The sequence below is a fragment of the Apis laboriosa genome, unplaced genomic scaffold (genome assembly GCF_014066325.1).
Source record: "Apis laboriosa isolate Shangri-la unplaced genomic scaffold, ASM1406632v1 scaffold4_cov146, whole genome shotgun sequence".
Taxonomy (NCBI): Eukaryota; Metazoa; Arthropoda; class Insecta; order Hymenoptera; family Apidae; genus Apis; species Apis laboriosa.
In genome coordinates, this window is record NW_025223501.1 from 3,267,457 (window position 1) to 3,280,363 (window position 12,907).

General features: G+C 24.1%; 3 protein-coding genes across 9 annotated transcripts; 2 read left to right on the forward strand and 1 right to left on the reverse strand.

Annotated features, from left to right (window-relative positions):
* The first annotated feature begins 504 nt into the window (after window positions 1-504).
* On the forward strand, window positions 505-1,016 carry LOC122716936 (60S ribosomal protein L31). The gene is made up of 2 exons (XM_043940481.1): window positions 505-731; window positions 830-1,016. Exons 1-2 carry the CDS (start codon window positions 511-513, stop codon window positions 978-980), a joined length of 372 nt encoding a protein of 123 aa, XP_043796416.1. The 5' UTR covers window positions 505-510; the 3' UTR covers window positions 981-1,016.
* A 131-nt stretch (window positions 1,017-1,147) lies between these two features.
* Window positions 1,148-3,902, forward strand: LOC122716935 (protein phosphatase 1 regulatory subunit 14C). 2 transcript variants are annotated; one of them, XM_043940479.1, is made up of 5 exons: window positions 1,148-1,499; window positions 2,722-2,939; window positions 3,029-3,118; window positions 3,189-3,230; window positions 3,517-3,902. In XM_043940479.1, exons 2-5 carry the CDS (start codon window positions 2,733-2,735, stop codon window positions 3,556-3,558), a joined length of 381 nt encoding a protein of 126 aa, XP_043796414.1. In that variant the 5' UTR covers window positions 1,148-1,499; window positions 2,722-2,732; the 3' UTR covers window positions 3,559-3,902. The 2 variants fall into 2 exon arrangements, with proteins under 2 accessions (XP_043796414.1, XP_043796415.1); XM_043940480.1 differs by having other exon boundaries at window positions 2,726-2,939.
* Window positions 3,903-6,901: 2,999 nt separating this feature from the next.
* LOC122717070 (brahma-associated protein of 60 kDa) lies at window positions 6,902-10,374 on the reverse strand. Of its 6 annotated transcripts, none has more exons than XM_043940785.1 (8): window positions 10,223-10,373; window positions 9,922-10,121; window positions 9,488-9,622; window positions 9,241-9,416; window positions 8,559-8,904; window positions 8,291-8,488; window positions 7,794-8,052; window positions 6,902-7,710 (listed from the first exon to the last, which is right to left on the reverse strand). In XM_043940785.1, the coding sequence occupies exons 3-8, from the start codon at window positions 9,599-9,601 to the stop codon at window positions 7,304-7,306; spliced, it is 1,500 nt and encodes a 499-aa protein (XP_043796720.1). In that variant the 5' UTR covers window positions 9,602-9,622; window positions 9,922-10,121; window positions 10,223-10,373; the 3' UTR covers window positions 6,902-7,303. The 6 variants fall into 6 exon arrangements, with proteins under 6 accessions (XP_043796720.1, XP_043796721.1, XP_043796718.1 ...); XM_043940786.1 differs by having other exon boundaries at window positions 8,559-8,889; window positions 9,922-10,137; window positions 10,223-10,363; XM_043940783.1 differs by having other exon boundaries at window positions 9,488-9,619; window positions 9,922-10,137; window positions 10,223-10,361.
* Window positions 10,375-12,907: the final 2,533 nt, after the last annotated feature.

Consider the following 12,907-nt stretch of genomic DNA (forward strand, 5'->3'; position numbering starts at 1 on the left):
ATTTTATTTTAATTATAAAAATATTTTATTTAGTAAATTTTATCAACTTCTATCACAAGCTGATGAGTTTAGGAACGCTAAGAACTATAGTTCTTTTACGTTCAAGCGTACAAACGAAAAGGTACAGACAGTTTCATTTAAAATAAAATCAAGAAACATCTGTCTATGTATTCTTAATAATAAGTAAATTTCGGTATAATTACATCAAATAATTATTACATAATAATACGCATTTAATATCATTATTAATAATATAACATATTTTATTATATAATTAGAGTATATAAATCCATAATGCTGTTTTGTTTATTATTTTTCCTATACTAATATAATTTAAATAATTATAAAACTTAATATTTATTTTGTGACATATTAGTTTTATAATGTATATATTTTATTTTTTTTTTAATTAAATTATATTTTATAAATTCTTTTTTTTTTCTTTTATTATTGAAGATTGGTTATGTCATATCGTGACAGTAAGTTTGAAAAATTTGTTTTTAGCATAAAATGGCTAAATCCAAGGAAAAAAAAGGTAAAAGTGCTATGAGCGAGGTTGTGACTCGTGAATATACAGTGAATCTCCACAAACGTCTCCATGGTGTTGGATTCAAAAAGCGTGCTCCACGAGCTATTAAAGAAATTCGCAAATTCGCTGAAAAACAAATGGGAACTCCAGATGTGAGAATTGATACACGACTCAATAAACAACTTTGGTCTAAAGGAATTAGGTAAATTTCATATATTTAATTAAATTCTAAATTAAAATTAAATATCTAAATTGTACATGTTAAATATGATTAATTTAAATAACATTTTATATTTTTAGGAATGTACCATTCAGAGTTCGTGTACGATTAAGCAGAAGAAGAAATGATGATGAAGATTCTGCAAACAAATTGTATACCCTTGTTACTTATATACCAGTTGCTTCCTTTAAGGGTTTACAAACAGAAAATGTTGATGCCAGTCAAGATTGATTTATTTTTGATTAATAAATAATTTATCTCAATTTATTTATATATTATTATTTCTATTTTTCTTTCCATTTAATTTCGACATTATTTTAAAAATTTGTTCATTATTTATTAATTGTTTAATTCCATTATAAATAAAGCAAAATGTAGATTTACATTAAATGAAGTGAGATATAATTCATTGTTAAATTAAAGCTATTTTAAATTTAACTAAATTCAAACATATATATATATATATAAAAAAGCAATGTGATTTAATTATTAAAACAATTCTGCTAATTGGAATATTTTTATATTCTTCTAAATAATAAATTTCTTATGTCAAAATGTCCCTAGTTAATTCGAATTATGATTCGTCATATAATAGGGATATTTTGTATGGTATAGTATTACATGATAGCTCTAGTGTAGAAATAGTATTACATACGACTAACTTCAAGAAAGTTTATACGTATGGATTCGGACATTACGATACTGTATTACGATTCGAATAGTTTACATTCTGAAATAGAAGAAGTGAGTGTAAGTAATATCAAGTGATTATACAAACATGCGCTAATAATATTATTTTTTTATTAATTCATGTATTCATAGTGGAATAATATAGGTTTGGTTTTTGTTTATATTATGCTGACATGAATTTGCTGATTTATTAAAATACCAAACGCGAATCTATCTAGTCCTATCGCTTTATTTACACGACTGTCGGTATGATATTTTTTTTTTTATTTTAATTTGTCGTATCACATTTTATCAGACTATTAATAATTTATTTATAATTTTATTTCGATATTCCTTAAATATTTATATAGCCAAAGTATTTCATTAAGATTGCATTTACATTCGTTAATAAATAACGAAGATTTGAGATAATAAAATCAGGAACCCATTGTTTATTGTAGCATGCAAAAGACGGTTAGCATGTGTGTGATTTTTCATATCTTTAAGTGAAAAAAGAATATTTATAATTGATTTATGCGTAATAATTATATGTTTTCATTAACTTGATTCAATTTGTTAATCGATTAGGCGGTTACTTTTTGTCAAATAAATCATGCACATAATTAATTCCATGGGAACAAATATGAATGCGTTAAAAAAAATTTCTTGTTCTCACATTTTTTTTTACTTTTACTCATTTATTATTTAATTTTTACAGTTGTAATTGTAACAGTTTCATTTTTTTTATGCGATTTATTAATATTATTAATAGTGAATTGTAATTATTTTTTTGTATTAGAAAAAAAAGAAAATAATCATATCAAAAGATAAAAAAAAATATAAAAATTTGTGTTTATTTTTTATCTGTTCTTTAATACAATTTTTGTTCTCATAATATAAATTAAAATGTATTCGAGTTTTATTTTATGTAATTATTTTTTTGTAAAATATGCATTATATGCCACAAAATAATAAAGATATTTAGATGGACATACATATATAAAGATACTCTCTATGTACTTCAATGCATTTCTTTCATACTTTCCTTTTTCCTTTATCCTTTCCTTTTAATATTGTAATTGTTTTATTAACTATCTATCTAACATTTCTTATTAAATATTTATATTAATTATAATACAATGAATGCTATTAAATTTTTAAAGATTTAATGTTTTAAATAAATTTTTAAAAAGATACATTGACATATATATAATTTTTTATTCTTAATTTAAAATTTTTATTTTTATTTTTCAATTTTTTATTTTATTGCACAATTTTTTCTATATTGTTTTTAAATTATTAGGTAGTTTTATAATGGAAGGAGGTGGAGTACTTACAGCAGAACGCAGTCCAGCACGTGCAAATTTGCATGTAGCTTTTACTGAAAAAGGAGAGGTAAAGGAACGCAGGGAAAAATTTTTAACAGCTAAGTATGGATCTCATCAGATGTCTCTTATTCGTAAAAGACTTGCAGTTGAAATGTGGTTGTTTGATGAATTAGAAAAATTATATGAATCAGTTGTAAGTTAAAATTCATGCATCTTGTAATTGAAAATCACTATATAAAAAAATAATTATAATGACCATATATTAATTTTTTTAATTTGCAGAATGAAAGTGGTAAAAATCGAGAAGTTGAAATTGATATAGATGAACTTCTTGATATGGATAGTGATGAACATAGACGAAGATTTTTGCAAGTATGTAATATGTTAAATAATTATTATCAGAATATAAATTGATCATTTATTATTTTGTTTTCTATTATAGGAATTACTAGTTGATACAAAGAAACCACCACATGATATAAATGTAAGTAAGTCTATCTTAATAAACTTGTAATCTCTTTGTTATTAATATTGTAATAATATTATTTTTCTTGAAACTAATATTGCACTTTTATTATTTTCTTAAAATTGTTACTTCATAATTAGAATTAATTAATTAATTTCATTAATTCTATTTAAAATCACATATTTTTAATGAATTAATAATCTTGATAGTATATTTCTTATGGTTTTAAAGTTATAATTTTACTCATAAACTTGTACTTGTACTTGTACATTAAAAAGTTCATATATTTATTTATATGTTTCAGAAATTCATTAATGATTTACTTGAAAAAGCTAAAACACTTTGAAGAATTTCTGTGTTCTTCTTAACACTTGTGTTTATAAGGACTTTTTTGAAGCATTAATAAATTTGCTCAGATTTGGAACGAGTCAAAGACATATTCAAGCCTTAATGAGTTGCGCACAACTCGCGACTCAAATGCCACTTTATTATACTTGGATCAAATTTAATGAGGAAAAGAAAAAAAGAAAAAATCCATCAAATGACTTTGCACATTTTTATTCTAGCGTATATTATTTCATATTGAAATCGTAAGCATTAGTATCTGACTTATCTCAGTACAACGGCTAACTTTGTTAGTTATTTATGTGCGCATCGCATATCAAGTAATAAACCTCACAGTACACAGAACTGCCTTGCTGTACGATCCATCCAATGTGATGTATAGTAGAAAACATTCTTCTACATTCTAGTTTTGTATGCATTCTATACTCCATTGTTCGTAGTAATATTTATGTTATTAAGAATGATTAACTAACAAAATATTTCCAAACACTGTAACTATACCAAATAATTTCTATGCATATCCTATGTTTATTGAATTATCCCAACTGAGAATACGATTGGGTTAAAATCGATTTTTTTTTATATTGTAGTGTAATGAATTATTACAACTTTTTATTTATTTTAGAAGATATTTTAAGGGAGATTAGATATGCAAAATTTCGCATCGAATGCTTGTATTAATTAAAAAAAAAAAAAAAAAAAAAAAGAAAATCTGTTTGATAATATAATAAAAGCGTGTATGTTTCAGATGATATTATCACTGGCATAGTAATAATTAAAACGTGGAAATGACACCTATCGTTGCTTCAGAACCGAATCAGTATTGAAAATTATTATGAAGTAAAAATTTACTCTGTTGTAAGTTCTATTATGATTCTTTTTTCCTTTTGGATAATAGTTGATTAAAATTCGATATTTTAAAAATTTTTGTTAAGTCGTTAAAAAAAAAGAAAAAATATAAACATTCCTAAATAAAAAAGATTAAATTTTTTAGATTCTAACATTGTATCGATAATCTTTTTAAATACTTTATTATTTATATAATCATGTTGTTAATTTCAAGATTTTAAATTTATATTTATAGAGGTGTTATACTCGTTTAAATAATATTTAATCAATCTTTAATCAATTGTCTTGAAAAAAAAAAAGAAAATAGATGATGTATATAAATACAAATCCTTTGTTTTGCCTCGTTTGGATAAAATAATTTGTAAACGCGTGATTATGTATAAGTAGTATAAAAAAATTGATATTTATAAAGATAAAATTCATTGTCACAATAGAGTGCAATTATAGGTGACATTTATACGGTTTATTGATGGTCATTTAACATACGAACTATTGTGTAAAACGTATCCATAGTTATAAAAGAGGAAGGAAATAAATTTAATCTAAACTTACGGAAACTTGAAAGATCTCTTGTACCGATATATCTTGCATTATTACTTAAAACTAAAAAAAAAAAAAGATAAAAGACTGCATAAATTAAATTTACCTTCCTCTTATATATATATATATATGCATATAGATGCATACAGAATCATTATAAATGGCATATAGAATGATAAGATGGATATATTATCGAAGATCGAATACATAATATCGGATGTTGAATGAAAAATTATTAAACAGAGAATTTTGTGTTTACATTGGATAAAAAAAAGCAATACCTACATAATATATTAACGATATATCTTCAAATAACAAAAAAATAAAATATTTGAAGATTATATTTATCTCGTATTGCGAAGAGAAGCATACGATATTCGTTAGTATTATTAAGCCCCAGTTAAAGAAGAAAAAAAAAAAAGAAAATATGGAAGATAAACAAGAATGATTTTATCCAAACAAGGACTAATGATCATGATTATTTTATGAAATATATTTGAATATATAAAGATTCATTTGCCATTTCATTGTTCGGCAAAGTGTAATCTTTATAGATCGTGATCATAGAAAAATGTATTTAGAATATCTCTCTACCTATCCTTAAAATTTTCATACAATTTAGATGAATAATATCTAATTAAGAAAAGGAGAAAAAAAAAATCTTGTCATCCAATTATATATATTTAAAACTTTATACGATGAAATATATGTGAATGTGTAATTAAGATTATAAAAGTAAAATTATACAATAAACCTTGATCTGATATAATAATGCAATTATGACGTGCTCATTCATTTTGATCGAGAAGTTATACGACATACTATATTACCGATGGATTTTATGTCGAATGAACATGTCAGAATTTAATCAAAGTTTATTGTATTAGAAACGATACAATCAATTGGTGCACTTGTGATTTAACATTGTATGCGACCTTCGATAGAATTATGTTCATCGCATTGATACATCGATACATAAAAAAGGAAAATGAAAAAAAAGATTATGAAGTTTTTAAATTTTATCATCAGAAGAAATGTCGTATCACGACTGTTTTGTTTTTTTGTTCTGCATTATACAATAAAATAGAAACGTGATCAAATGCTTTACGTGTAATACTCGTCGGCATGTGAAAAATGTTTCGTAACATATACTTACATATGTATCGTTCAAGCTTCATGTATCTAAAAAAAGAAAGGCGTAGGAATTTGTGTGTAATTGGAATGATGCGATTTCAGGATTATTTTCTTGGCAAATAGTTTTAAAAAAGAAATACTTAATGTTTCATAAAAAAAAAAAAGAAAAAAAAGGAAAAGAATAAACACGTATAAGATGGTACTGGAATTTCCCATCGTGTGAATGTTGGAATGTTAATGTTGTAATATGGAATCAAATTCATAAAATTCATAATACTCTTAAGTAAAAGAAAAGCACTTTTACACCGATTAAAAATTCTTCCGCATTCGTGGTATGATAAAAAAAAAAAAAAAAAAAAAAAAAAAAAAAAAAAAAAAAAAAAAAAAAAGGAAAAATTGAAAAAGATGAAATATTTAGAATGAATATTTAGAATTCGTGTTTTTTACGTTTTAAATTGGCGATATTGCCGTTTCCACGAAGAAACAATATTTTGCATCGACATGTACTGATTATGTAAGAGATTGTATTTACTTGCACAAACAAAATAAGAATTGAATAATAAAAAAATGTACGATTTCTCTTTTTAATCAATAATCAAATTCTATAAATAAAAATTTTGATATATGGTAAGTATTATAATGGCAAGTAAAACTTACAAAATTTAAAAAAAGATGTAATAAACTTTATTTTTTAATTTTTGAATTAAATCATTAGAAAATTAAAATCAAAATTAAATTTTAAATGCAATAATTATATTGTTATAATAAAAATATTTATTTAAAATTAATATAAGGTCTAATTTAAAATAATTTCAGCGAATTATATCAAAGATTTATTCATTATATTATACAGAATTTATCGTATTATAGAGCGCATAGCGGATCGTAATACATATCTTTATAGAAAAAAACATTTGGGAAAATTACTTGAATAAACATATACGAGATCGATATACATTCGTGTAAATAAATCTGCAATTGTGAAGTTATTTCTTTAGTATTACTATACATTTTTTTTTCATTATTTTGAACATTCGTAAAAATATGCCACTTGTATGGTATCATTCGTACTGTAATGTCATAAACTAACACTAAGTCAAGCGTAAAACACATTAATCGATCAGTTTCGCAATTGGAACAAGAAAAAGATTCATATAAATACTTTACATAGCGATGTCTCGAATTTGATATTTTAAGTTCTCATACTTACGAGTTCCTAATACCTATGAGTTTCTAATACCGAGTGCTTGTTCTAATTCCGCGCGTTTCTGTTGAACTTTCGTATAGAAATATCGACAAACAGCTTCCTGTGCCCATGGTTGATAATAAAATTCTGCTCTACGTTCCTCTTCAGGATTTCCAACAACATCTATCATAGTTTTTAAATCCCTTGTTTGCGAAATTATCCATTTATTGATAAATTGTTGAGGATCTTTAACGAAGCTTAAGAAAAATTCTCGATTTGTTTTTAATTGATTAATTGTTTCAACCGTTTCGTGAATTTTATTATCGAGACTCTGGATTTCCTGTTGACTTGCGGTGGAAAGTAAAAAATTATTCATTTGCGTTTTTAATGTATCATCAACTTCTACATCTATATCATAACACGCAGTCTGTTTCGTTTCTGTACCTAATTTAAAACCCAATAAAATTATATTACAAAAATCTTAAAATATGAAATATCTGCATATATTAATTATTACTGATAAACACCTTCAACGCTAATAACATGATTGATTACGATTGGATCTGGCGGATGAAGTAATGGATTTAAACGCTGTGGTATTTCAGCGAATTTCATCCTTGAACAAGCAAATATTTGCTCTAAATACTTATCACAATTTATAAATTCCCTTTCATGACTGTCTTGAAGTTTATGTGTCTTTATATATTGCCAAAGAGCGGATATGATAACGGGTCGCGTTTGGGTATGTACACCTAAAAGCCGTGCTAATCTAGGATCTAGTTTAAACTGCAACCAAAAAATTTTTCTCTTAAATTTTATTCATATTTATATTTTTATTTTATTTAATTATATTAGAAATATGCGAAAAATTTTTATCTTTATTTTAAATTATAAAAATTATGATATTCGTATCTTGAGAAATTTTTTTTAATATTTCAATTTGATTAAAATTTCAGTTTTGATTAGAATGCAAGTTTTATTAAGTAAGCAAAGAATGAATAAAAAAATATAGAAAGAAAGTTACCTGTAAAGGTTGATAGTCAAGAAGTAAAAGAATAGTGCATTGAACATTTTTATCTCCAGGTCTTTTTACTTGAAAACCATCTGTTTCTTGTGTTGTTAATGTGCGATGCCATTCAACTAAGTGATTATCAGGCCCATATAGATCTCTATCTAATTCTATAACTAAACTTTTAAAAAAGGAAGAAAACTTTCTTTTCACCTAAAATTGAAATATATATTAATATGCATTTTTAACGATCGTTTATTTCTTCTTCTACAATAATTTTCACCTTATTAGGATCATTTTTTGTATCATCTAAAAGACGTCCTTCAACTCTAAGTTCCCAAGATGCAACTGATCCTTCTTCGCCTTCACCAGCTTCTTTTGCCGGATAAAATGTATTAGAAATAAATATCCGTAATTTTCTTTTTTGTTTCATTGGACGTTTCAGAGCTTCTTGTATATCGAGTCGTTTTCTCATTATAGTCGCGTCTAATTTTCTTTCAAACGCGAGTAAGTCCATGTAAGCCTGAGATTCAGGTACTAAATCACGCACTTTTTGTGGCAATATTTTATCTGCCAACTTTTTCTTCTTCTTGGATGTGGAATGTGAAAAATCACTGTTCCAAAAATACCTATATGAGTTTGTGTAAAAATCATAGATTCAAAAATCAATAAACCAATTTTGAAGCTTATGAAATGCAGTGAAGTTCCTGGTGAATTTGGTGAATGGTTTTTTTAAATATTGCAATTTCAATGACAAAATAAATTAATAATCCAATGATTAAATCAAATTAATCAATTGACATATTGCTTTTTGAAATATGAAATAATAAATATTAAGAATTATTTTTCAATAAAAATGACTAATCAATGCATTTATTAATAATTTAATGCAATGAGTTAATGAGCAAAATAACATAAATATAAATGCAAAATTTAATAAAATCATGCATTATTAATGCACTTACGGTTTCTGTTGTGACATAGGAATACGTTGATCTGCACTTCTTTTCCCAACTGGTGGAGTAGGCATAGGTCCTTGACGCATATTTGAATAAGGTTGATTTGCTCTTATTATACTAGCTGGTCCAGGTCCTGCATTGGCCATTTGTGGAGGAGGAGTAAATCCAGATCTCTGTTGCATCTGCACAATGAATTGATTTAAAAATTTATTTCATTTACCTCAATTACTCAATTTATATATTAAATACTTACAGGAAAATTTGGACCAGAATACTGTCGAAGATTTGGAGGCACAGATGATGCTGCATATCTTTGTGGAGGAGGACCATTATTCCCTGTATTTGGTACAGGAAATCTTTGTGCCATGTTTCTTTGGTGATTATCCTACTGATTGAAATCAATAAACTTTTTATGTATACAAATATTCTTAAATTATTTATGATCAATAAGTACAATTATTATATATAATGTGAATTAAATTATTCATAATTTATTATTATAACAAAATCATACGAGTACTATCAAAATGTACAATAGTTTATTAAAAAAGTAAATTTATTTACATCTCATTATTGTACATAAAATCGTTTATTTTTACAAAGAAATAAAAATTAGTATCTTTTAAACATTGAAACTTTTCTGTCAAATCATTTGAGAAATCAAAAACATAACCTTTAAAAGCGTACCTAATTATAACCTTACTTAGATCACAATTATTTATGTTATTTTATAAGTAATATAACATTATTAATTAATGATAAAATTCACAAAATGATAAGAAGATGAGAGTAAATATTAAACACTGTTAGAACTTTCGACAGATTTCATCCATCAGAATCGAGTGCATTTTTCTATCACAACACAGTTCTACTTGGAACGCTTCAAACTGCAATATTTTATGGCTTCATGTGAGTTGAAATATGGAAAAAGAAACAGAGAAAAAAAGAATATAAAATAAATCCTGTGGATAATGAAAAAATAACCTACGTTTTTAAAGCTTCTATCCACTTTCTGGTACGTAAAGTAATAATATAAGTTCCCGAAAAGCGGCAGATTATGGATAAACAAGTTTTCTATTTCATCCTTAAGAGGGCATCATTGTTGTTGCATTTGTAGGGATTCTTTTTATGTTGACTGCAGTGTATAATGTAATTTTAAATTATTGAATCTAATCAAACAAAAGAATCGATTTAATATAATTAATAATCGATGAAAATGATATATGAAATAAATTTTTATGAAAAAATAAATCTAAAATAAAACTATATTATATTAATATTTTTAAAAATCATTTTTATCACTTTATTTTTTATTTAAAAAATTTAATTATTTAATAAAAATTTATTATAACATAGATATTATGTTTTAATAAATCGAATAATGAAATTTTAATAACATATTATTTTCTTTAACATAACATTAAAAAAGTAATAAAACATTTTTTTTTTAAATATTTTAAATATTATTATATCTTTATTTATATTTTTCAATAAAATAATAAAAAGTTTTTTGAAAAATTCATGTTATAAATTTCATAGATATTGATATAAATTTTCAAAATCCTTTACTATATAATTTTGAACATTTTGAATTCCTTTTAATATTGAATAAATGATTAATAGATATTAATAATAGAATACCTTGAATACTACGCGCATGCAAATTCTTATAAAAATATAATAATAATTAATTCTAAATTGCGTGAATAATAAATTCTAAATTTTATTTTGAACGATTCACATTTAAATTATAAATATTTAAATTCAAAATTAAATATAAAGATTAAATATTGATAAATAGTTTCATCTATTTTTCTTATGAGATAATTGTTAGAAAAGATAAAAATAATTTCCGATTTAACAGGTTAACGTATTAAATGTATCATCATATTTACATTATTATACAGATTATATATAGATTTTATATCATTATATAGATATATTTTATCAGAAATTCTAATAATAGATATAATATTGATATATAGTGTTTCTAAATGAACGAGTTTTAATAGTTTTTGATTTAAAAATATTCGAAATAATCAAAATTATTGAATTCAATAAAAAGTATACTTACATATAAGACAGCAAAAAGAGGAAATGAAAATACGCAGGATGTCGCGATTATATTTAAACCTGAGTCACTAGTTAACGATTTCGCCAGTGAATAATCTTTCATATCATTGAAATAAAAGTTATGATTGCACAATTCTTCATTTTTGTTTTTTGATAAAATTATTTAATATCTTTAACAAAATCTTCAATTTAAATTATGAAATTCTTTATAATTTTTTACAATTAAGAAATAACAATATTACGTAGTTTAAATTTTATATATTCATTTGTGTATGTATTTCAAAAGGAAAAGAATGATTTTAAAATATATAAATAATAACTATAAAGTGTTTATTATATTTCTGATATTTCTTAGTTATTTTAATTTATAATAAATAATCAAACTTTAAGAATATATATATTTTGTACACAAAAAAATTGAATTTTTTTTTAGATTTTAAAATTTTAAAAAATCTTTATACAAGAGCGCCATCTTCAATAAAAAATTTTAAATTATCTATATTTTGGCGGGTTTTCGTTGGCTCTCTATATAAATTCAAAAAGTAGATCAATGCAATAATAACTCGACCTATATAACGGTTAGTTATTTAAAGAAAAAACGTTTTAAAGAAAACACAACATCTTGCGTAAATTAAAATTTCTTTTTCCTTTTTAAATGTTTGAAACTCATTTTATAGTCATGTAAAATCTAAAAAACAATATAACTATCTAATGAATGAAATTGAAGATTTTTTAGATTTAGATCTTCAATAATTTGTAAAAAAATTTTTTTATTTATCAAATACAATATTTTATTTATATTATTTTACTACAATTAAATTTAAAATTTATTAATCATTTTTTTAAAAATGGTAAAAATGATAAAATGATAAAAAACTCATTTTAAAAATTTTTTAAAAACTTATTTACAAAATTTAGATTTTATTATTATTATTATATATTTCAATATAACCAATACTTAAATAAATAACATGATTGATCGTTCAAAATAAAAGAAAGAAAGTCAGTGAACAATCAGTATAATCAAGAAAGCGGAAGTAGAATCTGCCTAGAATTAGTCAGCCTTCCAAGTCATTACCAATATTTCTACCAAAAAGGATCAAACAAACCAGACATTGCATATTGAAAATGTGAAACAAAGTACAGAATAAAATAATCATCATGTACAAAATAATTATTTTCCATATATACACGGATACTTGATTCATCTCATTTTTATTAATTCCAAAATCATATTATTACCTCTCACGTGTATACATCTCTCCCTTTAACGATGAGTCCTTCAATCCTTTCTTAGAAAATTTCTTAGAATAGAATTATTCGAGAGTAAAACAGTTTTGACACTATTCTTTGCAAAAATGAGCACCGTGTTGAAAGTGAATATCTGATCATCCCTGACGATAATTCTCGAGAGAGTTTAAATATATTTGCACTCTTGTTCACGGATGTTCTTCTTAAATCTATGTGATCACATCCATTCCCTATACCCTATCCATTGCATGCGTAACGATTCCCGTGTTTATCGTAGAGATGCAGTTTGGCAGCCGCGATTTTGGAAATTCTACTATCCAAGTGAATAAGCCGCTAATATTAGATCGTC

Excerpts from the sequence above, each read along its gene's own strand:
- LOC122716936 (XM_043940481.1), top strand. The coding sequence starts at position 511 with ATGGCTAAATCCAAGGAAAAAAAAGGTAAAAGTGCTATGAGCGAGGTT. Across the intron at positions 732-829 it reads CTTTGGTCTAAAGGAATTAG|GAATGTACCATTCAGAGTTC; the intron begins GTAAATTTCATA and ends TTATATTTTTAG.
- LOC122716935 (XM_043940479.1), top strand. The coding sequence starts at position 2,733 with ATGGAAGGAGGTGGAGTACTTACAGCAGAACGCAGTCCAGCACGTGCA. Across the intron at positions 2,940-3,028 it reads AAAAATTATATGAATCAGTT|AATGAAAGTGGTAAAAATCG; the intron begins GTAAGTTAAAAT and ends TTTAATTTGCAG. Across the intron at positions 3,231-3,516 it reads AACCACCACATGATATAAAT|AAATTCATTAATGATTTACT; the intron begins GTAAGTAAGTCT and ends TATATGTTTCAG.
- LOC122717070 (XM_043940784.1), bottom strand. The coding sequence starts at position 9,601 with ATGGCACAAAGATTTCCTGTACCAAATACAGGGAATAATGGTCCTCCT. Across the intron at positions 9,417-9,487 it reads ATTCTGGTCCAAATTTTCCT|ATGCAACAGAGATCTGGATT; the intron begins GTAAGTATTTAA and ends TTCATTGTGCAG. Across the intron at positions 8,905-9,240 it reads CCTATGTCACAACAGAAACC|GTATTTTTGGAACAGTGATT; the intron begins GTAAGTGCATTA and ends AAACTCATATAG.